The following is a 21,090-nucleotide window of genomic DNA, read 5'->3' on the forward strand; positions in this document are numbered from 1 at the left end:
AAATTCATTACATTTGGTTTGAGACTGCACTAACAACATAGTTAATGCATTCATAATCCATCATCTGAAATATGGCAACTGCTTTTAAACAAAATGTATTCTACATTTTTAAATCAGGATTTCAGAAAGTCAAAATAATAACGAATGTGTCGTTATCAGATTATGTTAAGCTCTATTTGTGAATACATATTTATAAAAATTAAATTAGCAAATTCTGGGTTCTACATGCCTCAAATTGTAATTTTATCCTAAGTTTTATATAGTAACTAATCCTGTTTTCAATAGGTTAAATACCAAGATGAACTGTATTCTTTCATCAATACCATACCCCACTATAAAAATATGTTCTTGTTTTTTTTCCCAAGGGACTTCTAAAAGCTGAAGAGCACAGCTGGTCCCTTGCAGAACTGGTACATGCAGTAGTTCTACTTACACACTATCATTCTCTTGCCTCGTTCACATTTGGCTGTGGAATCAGTCCAGAAATTCATTGTGATGGTGGCCACACATTCAGACCTCCTTCTGTTAGTAACTACTGCATCTGTGACATTACAAATGGCAATCACAGTGTGGATGAGATGCAGGTCAACTCAGCAGGAAATGTTTCAGTAAGTATCTATTATTTATTATAGGATCATCATAAGAGTAATCACAGTAATTGCTGTTATATTATTTTTTCATTTGGCTTTTAAGAAAATCTACCCTGTTAAGTCCAAAAAGATATTAGGCCCCCATACCTGTTCATTCAGCAAGTATTTATTGACTGCCTCCAAATGCTCAGCACTAGTCTGATGCTAAGGGACATACATAATTATAAGACCCTCTAGGAGGTTACATTTGAATACTTTTAGGATCAGAAGCCACCAACAATGTGCCCCATCAGAGCCATCTGGTATTGAACGGCTACTGAGTGAGATGAGGGGAGACTGAGAACAGTGGAACTTGGTGGTAGAAACTTCCCGATGCTGATCACATCCTTTTGCACAGAAGAAACAGGCTGTCTTCTTAATTATTTTTTAGAAGATTTAATCAGCCTTGATCTGGAATTTCTCCTTTTAAAATACTTCTTCATGTTTTAACTTCTCACAAATATATGTAAAAGTGAATATAAATTTATTAAAATGCTTTTACCTCTATTCCTTCTCTTCTCTGGCTTTTATATTTTCTCAGTTATGTTATTCCTTTGAAACAGATCAGAATGAGTTGAATTTTCTATAAGCAAATTTTAATTCTATAGATAATGAGTCAAAATTCCCTCTGCATTCTTTAGCTGTAGTGAAAGAGCAAAGGGTTTATATTTCCAAATTGAAATCACAGAAACAACATTACAGCCTTCTGAATACTTTGCACAGATTTTCTCAGTTGTATTATTACTTTTAAACAGATTTGGACAGGTTGAATTTATATATTTGACTTTAACGTGTATTTGACTGTTAACATATATGTGACTGTGGGCAAGTTATCTAACCTCTCTGAGCCTCCATTCTTTCATTTCTAAATAAAGGTCAAACACAAGGTTATTGTAAAGTTTAAATGAAATGTCTGTAAAGAGGTAAAAAGCCTAGTACAGTGCTTGGCATTTATCAGGTACTAAATAAGAGGTAGCATTTACATATGGTGAGATGCGCACAGGAGGGAAAATCATGTTCCCAAGGTTGATCACTGTGCTGTGCTGGCAAGGCCCAAGACCATCAGTTCCACCCTCTGTTGAGAGCTATCTGGATTGTTGTTAGAGGCCTGCATATGGCCACTGATTATTTATCAAAGCTTAAAGGTTATGAGATGGTCTAAGGGAGAGTACATGAGTTGCTAGGATGCTTAGAGTTGGATTGTTGTCCTTCCCCACCTTTGATTTAGTACAAGGCTAAAGAAAAAGTACTGTTCCTAGTTATCCCTCTATTAAATGAGATAATAGTGAAATAATCGAATTTTTAAAAACTTCCCTAGTAGATAAGCTCCCTGTTCCCAGGTGTTGAGCATTTTTTAGCAATAAATATTTTTAAATTAAGGTATGTACCTTGTTTTTTTAAGACATAATGCTATTGCACACTTAATAGACTACAGTATAAACAGTATAGTGGACAGTATAGTACAGTACGGTATACAGTATAATGTACAGTACAGTATAGTGTACTTTTGGCTGCATTGGGTCTTCGTTGCTGCGCGTGGGCTTTCTCTAGTTGCAGCGAGCGGGGGCTACTCTTGGTTGCAGTGCGCGGGCTTCTCGTTGAGGTGGCTTCTCTTGTTGCGGAGCATGGGTTCTAGGCGCGTGGGCTTCAGTAGTTGTGGCATGCGGGCTCAGCAGTTGTGGCTCGCGGGCTCTAGAGCAGAGGCTCAGTTGTTGTGGCGCACGGGCTCAGTTGCTCCACAGCATGTGGGATCTTCCCAGACCAGGTCTCGAACCCGTGTCCCCTGCATTGGCAGGCAGATTCTTAACCACTGTGCCACCAGGGAAGTCCCTAAACATAACTTTTTATATGCACTGGAAAACCAAAAAATTCATGACTCGCTTTGTTGCAGTGGTATGGAACTGAACCCACAATATACCTGAGGTATGCCTGTCTATTGACAACATGCCCAGTGTACACAGTTGATGCAAAACCACTTATACTTTGTGTACCTTATTTAACTGATTGAGCAAGTAAAAGTTTAACTCTTAAATATTCAGTTGTTTTAAATTGACTAGTGTTAAATTTTAATTTTTAAAATTTAGCATTGATACTGATTACTAATTTTAGTAATAAAAGGTAAAACATTAGAATGTGTTCTTAAAATCATTTTTCTCTTATATTTTAAAATTTAAATATCTGTATATATGATAGGCTGAAATAATTGTTTTTGATTCATTCATTATAAGAAGATCTACTTTTCTTATATTGTATTAAGATGCAAATTCTTATGAAACAGACTTAATAAAATTCAAAAATTTCATTCCGTGTCTGACATATGTAACCTTAATTGCACTTTCTTTTCAGGTAAGTGATTCCTTCTTTGAGGTCGAAGCCCTCATGGAAAAGATGAAGCAGTTACAGGAATGTCGAGATGAAGAAGAGGCAAGTCAGGAAGAGATGGCATCACGTTTTGAAATAGAAAAAAGAGAGAGCATGTTTGTCTTCTCTTCAGGTAAAAGCAACGATTACATAGTCAATAAAATGTCTATTGTGTCCAAAAATAAAAGCCCAATTTTTTAATTTAAGAGAATTTAAATAAAAGTATCCTTTTTTTATTGGAATATAGTTGATTTACAATGTTGTATTAGTTTCAAGTGTACAGCAAAGTGAATCTGTTATACATATACATATATCCACTTTTTTTTCAGATTCTTTTCTCATATAGGTCATTACAGAGTATTGAGTAGAGTTCCCTGTGCCATACAGTAGGTCCTTATTAGTTATCTGTTTTGTATATAGTAGTGTGTATATGTCAATTCCAATCTCCCAGTTTATCCCTCCCCCCTTTTCCCCCCAGTAACCATAGATTTGTTTTCTACATCTGTGACTCTATTTCTGTTTTGTAAATAAGTTCATTTGTACCACTTTTTTTAGAGTCTACATGTAAGTGGTTACATATGATATTTGTCTTTCTCTGTCTGACTTAACTTCACTTAACATGATAATCTCCAGGTCCATTCATGTTGTGGCAAATGACATTATTTTGTTCCATTTTATGGCTGAGTAACATTCCACTGTATATATGTACCACATCTTCTTTATCCACTCCTCTATTGATGGACATTTAGGTTGCTTCCATATCTTGGCTACTGTAAATACTGCTGTAATGAACATTGGGGTGCATGTATTTTCAAATTATGGTTTTCTCCATATATATGCCCAGGAGTAGGATTGCTGGATCAGATGGTAACTCTATTTTTAGTTTTTTAAGGAACCTCCATACTCTTCTCCATAGTGGCTGAACCAATTTACATTCCCAGCAACAGCTGTAGCATTTACTGTTTGAAATTTTTTGATGATGGCCATTCTGACCAGTGAGAGGTGCTATCTCATTGTAGTTTTGATTTGCATTTCTCTAATAATTAGTGATGTTCAGCATCTTTTCATGTGCTTTTTGGCCATCTGTATGCCTTCTTTGGAGAAATCTCTATTTAGATCTTCTGCCCATTTTTGGATTGGGTTGTTTTTTTGATACTGAGCTGCATGAGCTGTTTGTATATTTTGGAGATTAATTCTTTGTCAGTTGCTTCGTTTGCAAATATTTTCTCCCATTCTGTGGGTTATCTTTGCTGTGCAAAAGCTTTTAAGTTTAATCCAAATATGTCTTTCCTTTTAGAAAGGTTATTGCATAGGTAGTCCTACTTCTAGAAAAGGAAGTTATAGTGAAAACAGCACTAGACTAAGAGCGAGGACATTCGATTTGGGTTCTAATACTACAATCACTGCTAATAAACTTTGTGAATATAAGTCATTTAACATTGGGTGCTTTTCTTCCTCTTCTTTAAAATGAGGAAATTGCATTCATAAAGGCCTGAGATTGCTTCCAGCTTTAAAATTCTATGATTTGTGAAAAGGAGCTACTTATTAGATAACTAACAACAACGTAAATCCTTTATGTTTGGCCTTTATCAAATGTAGGCTATAGGATTTAATATGTAAACCAGATAATTTAAAGGAAAAAAGTTAATAAAGTGTGTCAGTGTATTTTGACAATAATAGAGTGGGACAAAGAGTATATGTTAAAAGCAAGTTTCTTAATAGCAAAGAAAAAATCAAATTTGTATAAATGGAGGTTGGATGTTAGCTTGAGGAGAAGTCTTTGATTTTATTTACTTGAAACTATAATCTCATCGACTCCTAAACATGAAGATAATCTGAAAAGGCTTAGAGCAGGGCAGGAAACATTGTAAAAACAATGACGCACAGAACCTCTTTCCTTTATTCATCATTTTAGAATTGCTTCTAGGACCTTCGAGCTGTTAAAGAGATCATTTTATATATTGTGTGATATTAAAAATATTCCAAGTGCTAAAGTTAAAAATAGTCCAAGTGCTAAAGTTTAGAGCATAAAGTTTAAAGTTTATATTTGTTATCACCATAAAGATTATTCAAAAGGGTGTTCATACTTGGAGTACATACTTTTCAGTAGAACCTAGTATCTATAAACTACAGTGGGGACACAGAGGGAGAGAGGATCTGTGAAAGAGAGGAATGAAAAGCATAGAAAATTCAACCATGAGTATTTTTTTAATAACAGAGAATCTACTTTTATTATATTCCATTTACTAGTAAGTAGGCTATTTCTTATAGTTTTAAGACTTTATTTTAGTTGATATTGGTTACTCAGTGTCAGAGAAAGGGTAATCCTGTTTTTACTTGTTATAGGTAAAATGAATTTTAACTAGCATCCTGTTTTTGAAAGGCTTTCAGTGGTTTTTTTAAAAAATTATTTCAGATGATGAAGAAGTTACACCAGCGAGAGATGTATCTCGTCACTTTGAGGATACTAGTTATGGCTATAAGGATTTCTCTAGACATGGAATGCACGTCCCAACATTTCGAGTCCAGGTAAAATGACAACTTGTTGTACGTACATGTTTGATTAGAAATATCTCAGTCTGACTTAAAATAAGAAAGAGCCATCTGGATTTGAAAACAAAGCGATGCAGAGAAAAATAACTTTTCTACGTACACGTAATTCCCTTAGGTATGTTTATTATATTGTTAAAGTTCATAAATCAGTTGCTCAGAATTCAAAACACATTCACCCATAAAGCAAAATTACAATAGTGGTTAGGTTCCCAGAGATGGTATGCAGAAACCCAGTTAAAGTTCCTACTATAACTAAACAATAAATAATAGTTGTGTTTGAACCTAGCTTGCATTTATAGCATTATTTTACTGAGCCCCAGTGTTAAAGTGAGGCGATTTCTGCCCTGATATGCACCAGGCCTGAGTGACAAGAGAAATGTCCTCACAGCATCTCAGGCATTATGTGTGTGTGGGTGGAGGGAAAGAGGATGAGAAAGAGTGAAAAATTTGCTTAAATTAGGACTTATGGGGAAAGCGGATTTTTTGTTTTCTTTTTAATTTGGGTGAGTTCTTACAGATACCATAGAAAATAAACCATGATTACAATAACCTAATTCCCTTTAAAATATGAACTGAATGTCATTTGAAGCAATGAGAATTTTTAAAGCTTTCAAATTTAAACCTTAAAGAGGATTCACATAAATAAATCTTATTCCAAAATTACTTAGCACCCATCTCTTAGAATAAATAAAGTTACTGGGGTAGGGAGTAGAATTATTGTTGGTAGACCCAGTTTGTTTAGCTCCATAATTGTTAACTTTGAAATACACAGTAAAACTTCCCAGTACAATTCTGTATATACTGAGCCCATGGAAACTTAGGGACCTCGTCGTCCTCCAGGATACCAGGCTCCTTCTCTGTTTTCGCTTTGGCAGGAGGCACTGTGCTAAGTGCTTTGCAAGTATATCTCAGGAGTAACAATTGCTGTATCTTCTAGTTCCAGAATAAAAGTTGAGAATCATCAATTAGCAAACATTTATCTATTCTGTGCTGTAGTTTTGTAAGACTGCTTCCAATCCGTCAGTAGAAACATACTGTAGTTTAAATGTTTTTCTTAAACAGTCTGTTATATATTTAATTTAGATAGGTAAATATATAATTCAGATGAGTTGATATTCCCAACTTACCCAATTATTGTGCAGGGGCTATTATAACTCTTTTACCAGAATTATGAAAGTATTTGAGAACTATGAGATTTTTTTTTTCTTTGCTCAAGGAACTAACATATTGTTTAAGGAGACAGAATTAGGCACAAGGAAAGAATTATAGAATATTTTACTTGATAGTGAAGCTGTGTCATGAAATATAATAGATTACAATTGAAGAGATCATGTGGACTGGAAAATTTTATGGAGGGAGATTAGGATTTGAGAGATTTGAATGGTTTAAAAGCATGGGCATTGTAAGCAGAGGAGACTAGGCAATAACTGAGCATAGGTTGAGGGAAGGGATCATAAACTGACTGGGCTGCTAAGACCTTCAAGCAAAGGATTAGTGGGAAGGTAGTTTAAAATTGATCAGATTTGTAGGTGATGATCAGATTTGTAGGTGATGATCAGATTTGTAGGTTTTGACCATAGTGATGGCATAATATCAAAAGAGGTGTTTTAGGAAAATAAATATGGGAGTAACATTGAAGTGGGGGCTTATTAAGTTTTGCTTGAGATGGAAAGAAAGGAAGCAGGGAGACTTTAATTTGGGAAAACTAATTAGGAGACACAATTAATAGGGCTGAGAATCAGAGGTGGGTAGGAGGAAAAAGAATGAATGATGGATACCTTGAATTAAAAATTTACAAAGTTTGAGGACCATTTGAATGCCTGCAGCAATAGAAAAGGAGAGTGGCCTCCCAAGATGGGTCATCTCTGGAGGCTGACGGGGGAAACTGAGAGAAAGCTGAATATGGGTGAGCTGTGTGTAAGGGGAAGAGATTCCACTGGTTTTTAAACTCGCTGAGTTACAAAACGTAACTTTTGCATGTTGCAGTATAGAAACTGAAAACATCAAACTGGAATGCAAGTGAAACTGAGAGCTAGGGATGTACTAGAAAGGCAGTGGATTTCAGCTGCCAGTACTTTCACTGCACCGAAGAGCGACAGACATAGAACTATAGTTGGCCACATTTTAATTATTCACATTTGTTCTGTTCTCTGTATTTAGGACTATTGTTGGGAAGACCATGGTTATTCTTTGGTAAATCGTCTTTATCCAGATGTAGGACAGTTGATCGATGAAAAATTTCACATTGCTTACAATCTTACTTATAATACAATGGCAATGCACAAAGATGTTGATACCTCAATGCTAAGACGGGCTATTTGGAACTATATTCACTGCATGTTTGGAATAAGGTTAGTCTGTTTTCTTATGTTTATGAAGAGGTATTTTCCTTTAGCCTAAATTATTCAGGTGTTTGGAACACATATGCACAGACATACATTAACATACTCAAAACCATCCCCTCCCCAATAGCTTATTTTTATGCATTTTGTGCTTCAAAAACTTGATTTTTTGCAGCTTGGTGTGTTTTCTCTTGCCTAGCTAAGCAGGAGGGAGAGTTAGGAATGCTGACAAGAGTTAAATAACAGATGCCTCCAGGGAAGAGGAGAGCAAGCAAGCTGGTCCAAGAGCATAGAGGAAGAGGCAAAGTTTGTCTCTGAACATTTATGGTATCTTTTCCCTTTGTATCATATTTTATCTCCTGACACACTCATACTTCTACCTTCATGGAACTTAGAACTCTTACAGTACCCTTCTAAAGAGTACCTACTCCCATGATACTTCATCAAAATACAAAACTTTCATATCCTGTTAGGTATTCAGCCCCATTTATTATGCTATATAGGAAACACAGCCATCGTAAACCACCTTCTAACATACACAAACAACCATGCTGTGGTACTTTCTGATTATTTTAGCTGTAAAGTCAGACTTTCTCTTGCTTCTTCACTTTATCAGTAGCCAGGCTATGACTTTAGACTCCTGAATGGTTATATAAGACCCGCTTTACAAGAGCTTTCTTCCTTTTCTACTAAAAACCAAATAGGAGACTTCAGTTCTAGGAACTATCTGCCAGTGGGGCAGAGGAGACATTGGTGCCTACGACCATCTTGGCTTAGCCTTTCCTAAGTGTAGACACTGATTCTTTCCTCTCAGACACCTTTTTCTCCCTTTTTTCTCATCTGACCCCCCTTTTTTCTCATCTGACCCCAAGAACTCCTGGAAACATAAGAAAAAAACTTTATTTACACAAATAGATTATAATTTGTATATCATGTAATAGTATCAATAAGTATTATTGTCTGATTAATTTGTTAATTTCTTAATATCAGCAATACTCAAACTCTGTTTCCAGAATTTGTTCCTCAGTGTGGTTGCTTATTCATGATTGTAAATATATACTGTTGCTTGGGCACTGGCAATTTTTTTGTTCATCTGACTTCTCTGTTTCTTACCCCTTTATACTCATTCATCCACCCCCAATGAAACATTGTAAAGCTGTCATTTTGGGGGACAGCTACCTACAGAAAGAGGGGGAAATAATACAGCATTTACTATTGATGTCTGTACTTCCATAAGAAGAAAACAGACTATACATCAAAAATATAATAATTCTCACATTGTCTTTTAACAGATATGATGACTATGACTATGGTGAAATTAACCAGCTATTGGATCGTAGCTTTAAAGTTTATATCAAAACTGTTGTTTGCACTCCTGAAAAGGTTACCAAAAGAATGTATGATAGCTTCTGGAGGCAGTTCAAGCACTCTGAGAAGGTAAGTACCTATTGTGTTTACTCTAACTTAGCAGTGATCCTTATTCTCCTTCACCTAATCTAATGGGTCTCAAACCCCTTCTATCACCTCTACCGACCCAGAGAAGAACATTCCAGATCAGCTGTCTCAGATACCCCTTGGAAGGGGGAACCTCATTATGGTTTAAAGTAAAAGAATAAAGACAGGGAGAACAGGTGTGCTGGCCTCTCCTCAAAGTGCTGGCATCACTGTAACTGCTTAGGAGAAAGAAGAGAGTGTTTGTGAATGATGATTTGGCAGGGAAGTTGTTATTCTAACAAACCTTCAAGAAGAGATGTGATCGAATATAAATATAAGCTCAGAACATCTATCCAAAAAATCTGGTCTTCACAGCTCGGCAAAGACCATTATGATGGTAACAGCTCAGACAGCTTTTGTTTTGAGAAACTGATGTTATTCAGTGGCACACAGAAAACATTTCTGGTGTTTATTAGATGCACTGAAACTGATTGTGAATGCTTATAACCCTATCTCTCTTTTTTTTTTTGCATCTTTATTGGAGTATAATTAATTGCTTTACAATGTTGTGTTAGTTTCTGCTGTATAAGAAAGTGAATCAGTTATATGTATACATATATCCTCATTGAACCCTATCTTAAATGATAATGTGTTTTATATTCAGGTTCATGTTAATCTGCTTCTTATAGAAGCTAGGATGCAAGCAGAACTCCTTTATGCTCTGAGAGCCATTACCCGCTATATGACCTGATGCCTTTCCTCCATTAAAGAAGATGAACGATCAGCAGATATATAGTCCTACAAGGGGAAGGTACTAAGCCCCAGGACCAATGGTAGATAAAAGAATTCAGAAATCCATTGTGCCATGATTCCTTTAGTTTCTGCTATTTTACTGTGGAAATGCCACTGCTGGCACAAGCAGTGAGTGCTTGGCAGCTTCAAGTTTAGAGCTGTGAAGAAGGGCTGCTGTTCACAGTATTTTGCTTTTTGACAGTACAAGATGCTGTATAACTTTTAATACAGCAAATAGTAACTCTCAAAATCCTGTTGCTTTCATGTTAAAAAAAAAATAACAAGAATTGGAGCATGCAAAGAATGGGACTTTGATAATGATGTAAGCTTTTATATTGATACATAAAGAATTTTAGATATTGGTGCTGCTATTCCTGCTGGTGGAATGAATAGAGTGGCTGTTCCAGTTAAGCTATTAGTAATAAAGTGAACACTGCTACTATCTGAGCCTACATACATAATTTTTGTGGTTTCAAATTAAACTTGCATATGTGTTAATTTTTTTTGCATCTAAAATTACTCACAGCTCGGCAAAGACCATTATGATGGTACAGCTCATTTCTTTCATATAGTTTTTTAATTCAGAGTTATTGGATGATATTAAATTACAGTGGCATTCTTAAAGATTTTCTTCAAAAAGCAATCTTAAATGAAAGTGTGTAAATTATAAGAAAAGCTGGCTACCTTTTAATATGCTGTTTCCCAAGATTCTCTGACACTGGAGGGCAGCTGTCTTGTACAGTATTTTTGTTTCCAGCACCAAAGTTATGAGAAATATTGCTGTAGACTGCTGTGCAGTCCCAGGTGCATTCTGCCCCTCTGCTCCTGCCCACCTCATGGTCCCCACTTCAGAGGTTGTACAGCTCCTTAAATAATAAAGCTGGAAAATATATTTAGTCAGGTTATCAAATTTGATTTACAAAAATGCTAGCTTTGTTTGAAATGCAAACAGGCTTGAAAAAAATGTATTAAGTACTTGGTATTCTGGAGGTGTGAATTGCTTTTGAAGTCTGTCAGTATTATTGGTATTTTTCAATAAAGAATAATTTTTCTCCAATTTTTTTTGCTGTCTCAGTCTCTTAAAAAGTCATGACTTCACAATCGGTAACTATTCTGTTTCTTTTGACTTTTTCATTAGCCATCACACTTAAATAATTCTGTAATCAGATGAGAGACTATTAAATGGCAAACTAACTCTTGAAGTCACTTTGAAAGATATTAAGAAAAGTTTTATTTTGGAAATAACTGGTACAGCCCCATGCCTTGTCCACTTTGAACTGAGGTGGCTAATTAGGGAGCCACTACAGAACAAAAAATGACACTGTCAAACAATTAGAAATAGCTCTCAATTTAATCAAAGCTGTCGTAATAACTCTCTTACTCATCGAAACATTTATTGAGCTCCATCTAGTGCCTATAAATTTATAGTGTGGGATGGGAGGCACAGTTTTGAATGGAGGTGATGTACTTACCTTCACGGCTGTACACCCTACTGAGAAGATAAGACTATCACCTTAGATAAAAATTATCTTCAATATATTTAAAGAAATATATAAGCCCATTTCTAGTCAGCTTACAATAATATACAAATGGTCTTACCCATTGAAGTTGCGTCATGCCTCTGCCCTTTTCTGTCTGCTGCTGGGTTTTTTCATCATAGCAATACAGGTGAATCCAACAAGTAAAGTTGCACTGGATTTAGTTAAATTTTTACTCGTTCTGCTGCTGCTCCTTGTTCTTTGCACTTGCTCTTGAAAATACAAAATTTCTAATAGAGGTTCTAATCAGTAGTAGGATGATCACAAAACAAGATAAACTGAATTCATTATCTTCTTTCACTGAAGCTTATAAACTACTTACAAATCACGATTCGAAATTTTAATGAGTAAAAAAGTGTGCTTATACCTAAAGTAATAAAGGCATGCCTGTGATACAAAGTTGATGTTTCAGTACCTCCCATTTAACAGGTGTTTCTTATTACTCAATGTTTTCTCAAAACTAAACAATAGGATTTCTAATGTCACTATAATCTTTGAAACTAATAGTTTCCAAGATAATTGGGGATGGTAAAATAGAATACACTATGGAATACCAAAACTCTCCCCCACAAGAGGAATTTTTTTTCTTAAATAATCATGAATAGATTTCTGGTTGAGGTTTCCAAGATTCAATTTTTAAATCAGTTTTTTGGTAAAAATTGGGGAACTTTTTTATTAGGTGAAACTTAATTCAGTATCTCTTATTATAAGAATGAGATTAAATTCTAAACATTTATGTATTTACCACAGTTATTAACTTCACATAAATAGTGGTGATATTTTTAACTTAAAATTCATTTAAGAGTTAAGAGATTTTTAATTCTTCTAATGGTTTACCTATTTCAAATTATTTTGATAACAGACCATTGGTAGATAAGTAAATAAATAAAACTTGTTGGATAAGCATGTTTTCCAAGCACATTTCACTCATTAAGATACTCAGATTTTGTCACATATTTGTGACTAGTGAATATCAAGGGAAAGCAAAAGGCAGGTAGATGGTGAGTGACATCACCAATGAAGCTCCAGGTCCTTGTTCCCCATGGAGACACTGAGCTAACAACAATATAAGGACCAAAATACATTTGTGAGAACTCTAGAAACCCCTTGGGAAGCTATAGCTCAGGCAAACACAAAACCAGGAGAAGGCTGCGCCAAAAGGTGTAAGAAAATTTGGGGCATTTTGCTTGTCCTAGCCCTTCCCTTTGCCTGGCACAGCATGATGCAATTGAGAGGAAACCCCCAATTCGTGGCTCCTCCCTCGGGACAGAAAGGAAAAAGGTGAACTTGTGCCCAATATTCAGGCTTGTCTGGGGGCTGTTTGAGGGACTGAATTCTGTCTCACCTGACTTGGAGCACTAGTGGGAGTGGTAGCATGGTTTGGATGCTGGTTGTGGGCCACTGCAAACAGAAGTGAGCATAGAGGTGCATTAGAGCAGCAGGGAGTCTACAGTTCTGTAGGCAGGTGCAGGAGATCCAAGAGAGTACAGCCAGGAATAAAACAAATTGGAACAGGAAGCTCCTGAGAAGAAAGAGACAAGCCTCTTAGGGAAATTAAGACAGTTAAAAGCAGATATATATCTTGGAATAAAAGCATACACACATGCCCAAAGAAGATACCTCCCTGGAAGTTGCTATTTTTCAAATGCCCAAATCTCAACAAAGTTCACAAGGTATATAAATAAACAGAAGAATGTGGCAAAATCTAAGAAACAAATCTAGAGAAACCAACCCTAAAGCAATGCGGAAATCTGATTTACCTAACAAAGAATTTTAAACAGTTGTCTTAAAGATGCTCAATGAACTAAAAAAGACCAAGCCTGACAAATCAGGAAAATGATGCATGAACAAAATGAGAATGTCACTAAAGAGACAGAATAAAGAAGAATCAAATTCTGGAGCTGAAGAATACAATAACTGAATTAAGGGGAAAAAAACTAGAGTTCAACCGGAGATTTGATCAGAGAGAAGAATTAATCAGTGACCTTGAAGAGTTACTGATACTATCAATAACTTTGGAGTTACTATTAATAACCTTGGAGGTTATTTGATATTATCAAGTCAGAGGGACAAAAAGAGAAATGAAGAAAAGTGAAGAGAGCCTAAGGGACTTAGGGGGACATCAATAACAGTGGGGAGTGGGCAGAACTGTAAAGGAATGGAGTTTTGTATGCAAATCAAGTTCTTATCAGCTTAAAATATTCTTATAACTTTAACATTTTTAAACATAATCCCCATGGTAACCACGAAGAAAATCTCTTTAGAATTTACACAAAAAGAAGTGAGAAGGAAATCAAAGCATGTCACTACAAAAAAAAAGTCAATGAAACACAAAGGAGGAAGAGGGGAAATGAGGTACAAAAAAGCTACAAAACTTGCAGAAAACAATTAACAAAATGGCAATAGTAAGTCCTTCCCTGTCAGTAATTACATCAAATGTAAATGGATTGAATCCCCCAATCAAAAGACCTAGATTGGCCAAATGAATAAAATAAAAAAGAGGAGTCAACTATATGCTGTCTATAAGAAACTAACTTTAGATCTAAGGACACATATAGACTGAGAGTGAAAGACTGGAAAAAGATATTCCATGCAAATGGTAACCAAAAGAGAGCAGAGGTGGCTATATGAATATCAGACAAAAGGGTCAATTCACCAGGAAGCTATAACAATTATAAACATATAGGCACCAAATACCTAAATATATGAAGCAAATGTTAATAGAATTGAATAGAGAAATAGATAGCAACACAATAATAGTAGGAGATTCAATACCCACTTCCAAAAATGAATAGAACCAACATAAGATAAATAAGGAAACAGAGGACTTGAACAACACTATAGATTAGTTGGATCTATCAGACATATACAGAACACTTAAACAACAGAAGAATATACATTCTTCTCAAGTGCACATGGAACATTCTCCAGGACTGACCACATATTAAGCCACAAAACAAGTCTTAACAAATTTTAAAAGATTGAAATCATACAAAGTATCTTTTCTGATCATAATGGAATGAAACTAGTAATCGATTGCAGAAAGAAAAACTGGAAAGCCCACAAGTATGGAGAAATTAAACAGCACATTCTTAAAAAGCCATTGCAAAGGAGAAATCACAAATGGAATTAGAAAATATCTCGAGATAAATTAAAAACAGAACACACCAAAATTTATGGATGCAGTACTAAGAGGGAAGTTTAGAGCTATAAACTCTTAACATTAAAAAAGCAAAAAAGATCTCAAATCAACAACCTAACTTCACACGTCAAGGAACTAGACAAAGAACAATCCAAACCCAGAGGTAGCAGAAGGAAGGAAACATAGAGCAGAGGTAAATAAAACAGACAACAGAAAACAATAGAAACAACAACAGAACAGAGTTGTTTGAAAAGACTGACAAACCTTTAACTGGATTAAGAAAAAAAGAAGAATCAAATATATAAAATCAGAAATGAAAAATGGGACATTAACAACCAATGTAAAAAAAAAAAGGATAGAGACTATTATGTATTGGGTGGGCCAAAAAGTGCCTTCGATTTTTTAAGTAAAAATAAAAGACACATTTTTCATTTTTACCAAGAACTTTATTGAACCATGTATTCACCCTTTTTTTTTTTTTTTAAATTTATTTTTGGCTGTGTTGGGTCTTCGTTTCTGTGCAAGGGCTTTTCTCTAGTTGCAGCAAGTGGGGGCCACTCTTCATCGCGGTGCACGGGCCTCTCACTATCGCAGCCTGTCTTGTTGCGGAGCACAGGCTCCAGACGCGCAGGCTCAGTAGTTGTGGCTCACGGGCCTGGTTGCTCCGCGGCATGTGGGATCTTCCCAGATCAGGGCTCGAACCCGTGTCCCCTGCATTGGCAGGCAGATTCTCAACCACTGCGCCACCAGGGAAGCCCATACTCACCCTTTTGTTCCACTTCCTTCTGCCATTTTTCAGGCAACTTTGTAATTCCATCTTCCCAAAACTTTGTAATCTTTTTTTAATATATTTTTTAAATTATTTATTTATTTATTTTTGGCTGAGTTGGGCCTTTGTTGCTGTGTGCGGGCTTTCTCTAGTTGTGGCAAGGGGGGGCTACTCTTCATTGCGGTGCGCAGGCTTCTCATTGCGGTGGCTTCTCTTGTTGCGGAGCGTGGGCTCTAGGCGTGTGGGCTTCAGTAGTTGTGGCTCGCAGGCTCTAGAGCACAGGCTCAGTAGTTGTGGCACACGGGCTTAGTTGCTCCGCGGCATGTGGGATCTTCCCGGACCAGGGCTCGATCCCGTGTCCCCTGCATTGGCAGGTGGATTCTTAACCACTGTGCCACCAGGGAAGCCCAACTTTTATCTTTTTGAGCAAAGAACTGTTCCAGGTGCCTTTTACAGTCTAAAATTTCAAAAAATTGAAAATTTTTTCCATTAAGAGAATTTTGTTAAGAGCAAAATAAATGGAAATCCAAAGGTGCAAAGTCTGGTGAATACAGCTGACGAATCAGAACTTCCCAGCCAAGCTGTAACAGTTTTTGCCTGGTCATCAAAGAAACATGCAGTCTTGCGTTATCCTGATGGAAGATTGCACGTTTCCTGTTGACTAATTCTGGACGCTTTTCGTCGAGTGATGCTTTCAGTTGGTTTAGTTGGGAGCAGTACTTGTTGGAATTAATCGTTTGGTTTTCTGGAAGGAGCTCATAATAGAGGACTCCCTTCCAATCCCACCATATACACAACATCACCTTCTTTGGATGAAGACCAGCCTTTGGTGTGGTTGGTGGTGGTTCATTTCACTTGCCCCATGATCTCTTCCGTTACACATTGTTGTACAGTATCCACTTTTCATTGCCTGTCACAATTTGTTTTAAAAACAGAATGTTTTCATTACATTTCAGTAGAGAATCACATGCAGAAATATGGTCGAGAAGGTTTTTTTCGCTTAACTCATGTGGAACCCAAACATCAAAGCAATTCACATAACCAAGCTGGTGCAAATGATTTTCAGTGCTTGATCTGGATATTTTGAGTATGTCGGCTATCTCCCACCAGGTATAACATTCATTGTTCTCAATTACTGCTTCAATTTGGTCGCTATCAACTTCAACTGGTCTACCCGACCGTGGAGCATCGTCCAGCGAGAAATCTCCAGCACGGAACTTCGCAAACCACTTCTGACACATTCAATCAGTCACAGCACCTTCTCTATAAAGTGCACAAATCTTTTTGTGCGTTTCAGTTGTGTTTTTACCTTTCTTGAAATAATAAAGCATAATATGCCAAAAATGTTGTTTTTTCTTCATCTTCAACATTAAAATGGCTATGCAAAAATTCACCAATTTTGATAAGTCTTTTTTTAAACGCATGCCGATATGACAGCTGTCACATACAATCTAACAAAATTGTTTCGAATGACGTTAAAAACAACTAAGTGCTACTAGAGTCATCTTATGGAAAAAAACGAATGAAACTTTTGGCCAACCCAATACACAAATTGGATAACTTAGAAACACACAACCTACCAAGACTGAATCATGAAGAAACAGAAAATCTGAACAGACCTATAACTAGTATGGAGATTGGAATCAGTAATCAAAAACTCTCAACAAAGCCCAGGACCAAATGGTTTCACGGAAAAATTATACCAAACATTTAAAGAAGAGTCAACACCAAACTCATCCAAAAAATTGAAGAGGGAACACTTCCAAACTCATTCTATGAGGTCAGCATTACCGTGAAACCAAAGCCAGACAAAGCGGCTACAAGAAAACTACAGACCAATATCTCTGATGAATACTGTTGCAAAAATCCTTAATACTAGTAAAGAGAATTCAATGGCACATTTAAAAAATGAAGATATATTCCTGAAATGCAAGGATGATTCAACATATAAAAACTGATCAGCGTAATACACCATGTTAACAGAATGAAGGGGGGAAAAACACATGATCATATCAATTGATGCAGAAAAATCATTTGGCATAATTCAACACCCTTTCATGATAAAAAATACTCAACAAACTAGGAGTAGAAGGAAACGATCTCAATGTAATAAAGGCCATATGTGAAAAGCCCATAGCTAACATCATATTCTGTGAAAGACAAAGCTTTTCCTCTAAGATCAGGAACAAAACAAGGATGCCTACTCGCACCACTCATAGTACCAGAAGTCCTAGCCAGAGCAATTAGGCAAGAAAAAGATGTCCCAATTAGAAAGGAAATGTAAAATTATCTCTGTTTGCAAATGACATGATCTTATATATAGAAAACCCTAAAGATTCCCCCCTCACACACACATACACAATAAAAAATTAAATTAAATTTTAAAAACCTGTTGGAACTAAAATATTCAGCAAAGTTGCAAGATACAAAATCAACACACAAAATCAGTTGCATTTTTATACACTAACAATGAGCAATCTAATAAGGAAACTAAGGCAACAATTCCATTTATAATAGCATCAAAAAGAATAAAATACTTAGAAATAAATTTAACCAAAGGAGTTTAAAGACTTGACACCAAAAACTACAAAACATTACTATAAAAAACTAAAGGAGACACAAATAAATGGAAAAGGACCATTCGATGAGGAAAGGACTGTCTTTTCAACAAATGGTTCTGGGAAAACTGGATATCCACATGCAAAAAAAATGAAGTTAGACATTTACCTTACAACCATACACAAAAACTAAAATGGATTAAAGACCTAAATGTAAAAACTAAAACTTTAAAACTCCTAGAAGAAAACACAGGGGACAAAGCTTCAGGACACTGGATTTGGCAATGATTTATTCGACATAAGACCAAAAGGCAACAGAAAATATAGACAAATGGAACTACATCAAACTTACTTCTGTGCATCAAAGGGCACAATCAACAGTAAAAAGGTAACCTACAGAATGGGAGAAAATATTTGTAAATCATGTATCTGACAAAGGCTTAATATCCAGAATATATAAATAACTCCTTTAACTCAACAACTACCACCAAAAAACAACAAAACAAACCAAAAAAAACCCCACAAATAGCCTGATTAAAAAATGGGCATCTTATAGTTTTCAGAGTACAGGTCTTTTGCCTCCTTAGGTAGGTTTATTCCTAGGTATATTATTCTTTTTGATGCGATCGTAAATGGGATTGTTTCCTTAACTTCTCTGTCTGATATTTCATTGTCAGTGTATGGAAAAGCAACAGATTTCTGTATATTAATTTTGTATCCTGCAAATTTACTGAATTTATTGATGAGGTCTAGTAGTTTTCTGGTGGCATCTAGGATTTTCTATGTATAGTATCATGTCATCTGCAAACAGTGATAATCATACTACTTCTTTTCCAATTTGGATTCCTTTTAATTCTTTTTCTTCTCTGATTGCTATGATGAGGACTTCCAAAACTATGTTGAATAAAAGTGGTGAGAGTGGGCATCCTTTCCTTGTTCCTGATCTTAGAGGAAATGCTTTCAGATTTTTACTGTTGAGTATGATGTTAGCTGTGGGTTTGTCATATATGGCCTTTGTTACGTTGAAGTATGTTCCCTCTGTGCCCACTTTCTGGAGAGTTTTTATTATAAATGGATGTTGAATTTTATCACAAGCTTTTTCTGCATCTATTGAGATGATCATATAATTTTTATTCTTCAGTTTGTTAATGTGGTGTATCACACTGATTGATTTGCAGATATTGAAAAATCCTTGCATCCCTGGGATAAAACCCACTTGATCATGGTGTATAATCCTTTTAATGTATTGTTGGAGTCAGTTTGCTAGTATTTTGTTGAGGATTTTTGCATCTATGTTTGTCAGTGATATTGGCCTGTAGTTTTCTTTTTTGTGATATCTTTGTCTGGTTTTGGTATCAGGGTGATGCTGGGCAAAAAGAGTGAGTTTGGAAGTGTTCTGTCCTCTGCAATTTTTTGGAATAGTTTCAGAAGAATAGGTGTTAACTCTTCTCTAAATGTTTGGTAGAATTCACCTGTGAAGCCATCTGGTCCTGGACTTTTGTTTATTGGAAGTCTTAAAATTGCTGATTCAATGTCAGTACTGGTAATTGATCTATTCATGTTTTCTATTTCTTCCTCGTTCAGTCTTGGGAGACTGTACCTTTCTAAGAATTTGTCCATTTCTTCTAGGTTGTCCATTTTATTGGTGTGGAGTTACTCATAGTAGTCTCTTATGGTCCTTCTGGTATTCTGTGGTATGGTATTTCTGTGGAGTCTGTTGTAACTTCTTTTTCATTTCTGATTTTATTGATTTGGGCCCTCTTTTTATTCTTGGTGAGTCTGGCTAAAGGTTTATCAATTTTGTTTATCTTTTCAAAGAGCCAGCTTTTAGTTTCATTGATCTTTTTTGTGTGTGTGTGTCTCTATTTCATTTATTTCTGCTCTGATCTTAATGATTTCTTTCCTTCTACTAACTTTGGGTTTTGTTTGTTCTTTATCTAGTTGCTTTAGGTGTAAGTTTAGGTTGTTTGAGATTTTTCTTGTTTCTTGAGGTAAGCTTGTATTGCTGTACACTTCCCTCTTAGAACTGCTTTTGCTGCATCCCATAGGTTTTGGATCATCATGTTTTCATTGTCATCTGTCTCCAGGCATTTTTTTATTTCCTCTTTGATTTACTCAGTGATCAATTGGTTGTTCAGTAGCATATTGTTTAGCTTCCACGTGTTTGAGTTTTTTACAGTTTTTCCCTTGTAGCTGATTTCTAATCTCATAGTGTTGTGGTCAGAAAAGATGCTTGATATAATTTCAATTTTCTTAAATTGACCAAGGCCTGCTTTGTGGCTGAGTATGTGATCTATCCTGGAGACTGTTCCATGTGCACTTGAAAAGAATGTGTATTCTGCTGCTTTCAGACAGAATGCTCTATAAATTAATCAGTTAAGTCCATCTGGTGTAATGTGTCATATAAGGCCTGTGCTTACTGATTTTCTGTCTGGTTGATCTGTCCCTTGATATAAGTGGGGTGTTAAAGTCCCCCACTATTGTGTTACTGTCAATTTCTCCTTTTATATCTGTTAACATATGCTTTATATATTGAGGTGCCCCTAGGTTGGGTGCATATATATTTACAATTGTTATATCTTCTTCTTAGATTGATCCCTTGATCATTATGTAGTGTCCTTCTTTGTCTCTTGTAACAGTCTTTATTTTAAAGTCTGTTTTGTCTGATATAAGTATTGCTACTCTAGCTTTCTTTTCATTTCCATTTGCATGGAATACCTTTTTCCATCTTCTCACTTTCAGCCTGTATGTGTCTCTAGATCTGAAGTGGCTCTCTTGTAGACAGCATATATATGGTTCTTGTTTTTGTATCCATTCAGCCAGTCTATGTCTTTTGGTTGGAGCATTTAATCCATTTACATTTAAGGTAATTATAATTATGAATGTTTTTACTGCCATTTTGTTAATTGTTTTGGATTTGTTTTTGTAGGCCTTTTTTCTTTCCTTCTTCTTTTGTCCTCTTCTCTTGTTAT

At 35.8% G+C, this 21,090-nt stretch overlaps 1 protein-coding gene across 6 annotated transcripts in view; it reads left to right on the forward strand.

The window, feature by feature from the left end:
* Positions 1-16,778, forward strand: part of SESN1 (sestrin 1) — a 121,032-nt gene extending 104,254 nt beyond the window's left edge. For 5 of the 6 annotated variants that reach the window (XM_061207714.1, XM_061207713.1, XM_061207718.1 and 2 more), the window contains 6 exons: positions 366-608; positions 2,976-3,123; positions 5,407-5,519; positions 7,704-7,894; positions 9,178-9,322; positions 9,984-11,120. In XM_061207714.1, the coding sequence (XP_061063697.1) occupies positions 366-608; positions 2,976-3,123; positions 5,407-5,519; positions 7,704-7,894; positions 9,178-9,322; positions 9,984-10,070 (927 nt within the window). In that variant the 3' untranslated portion in view covers positions 10,071-11,120. Of the gene's footprint in view, positions 1-365; positions 609-2,975; positions 3,124-5,406; positions 5,520-7,703; positions 7,895-9,177; positions 9,323-9,983; positions 11,121-16,670 lie in introns of those variants that run through there. The other variant, XM_061207715.1, reaches the window with a different exon arrangement.
* Positions 16,779-21,090: the final 4,312 nt, after the last annotated feature.

The sequence above is a fragment of the Eubalaena glacialis genome, chromosome 12 (assembly GCF_028564815.1).
Source record: "Eubalaena glacialis isolate mEubGla1 chromosome 12, mEubGla1.1.hap2.+ XY, whole genome shotgun sequence".
NCBI lineage: Eukaryota > Metazoa > Chordata > Mammalia > Artiodactyla > Balaenidae > Eubalaena > Eubalaena glacialis.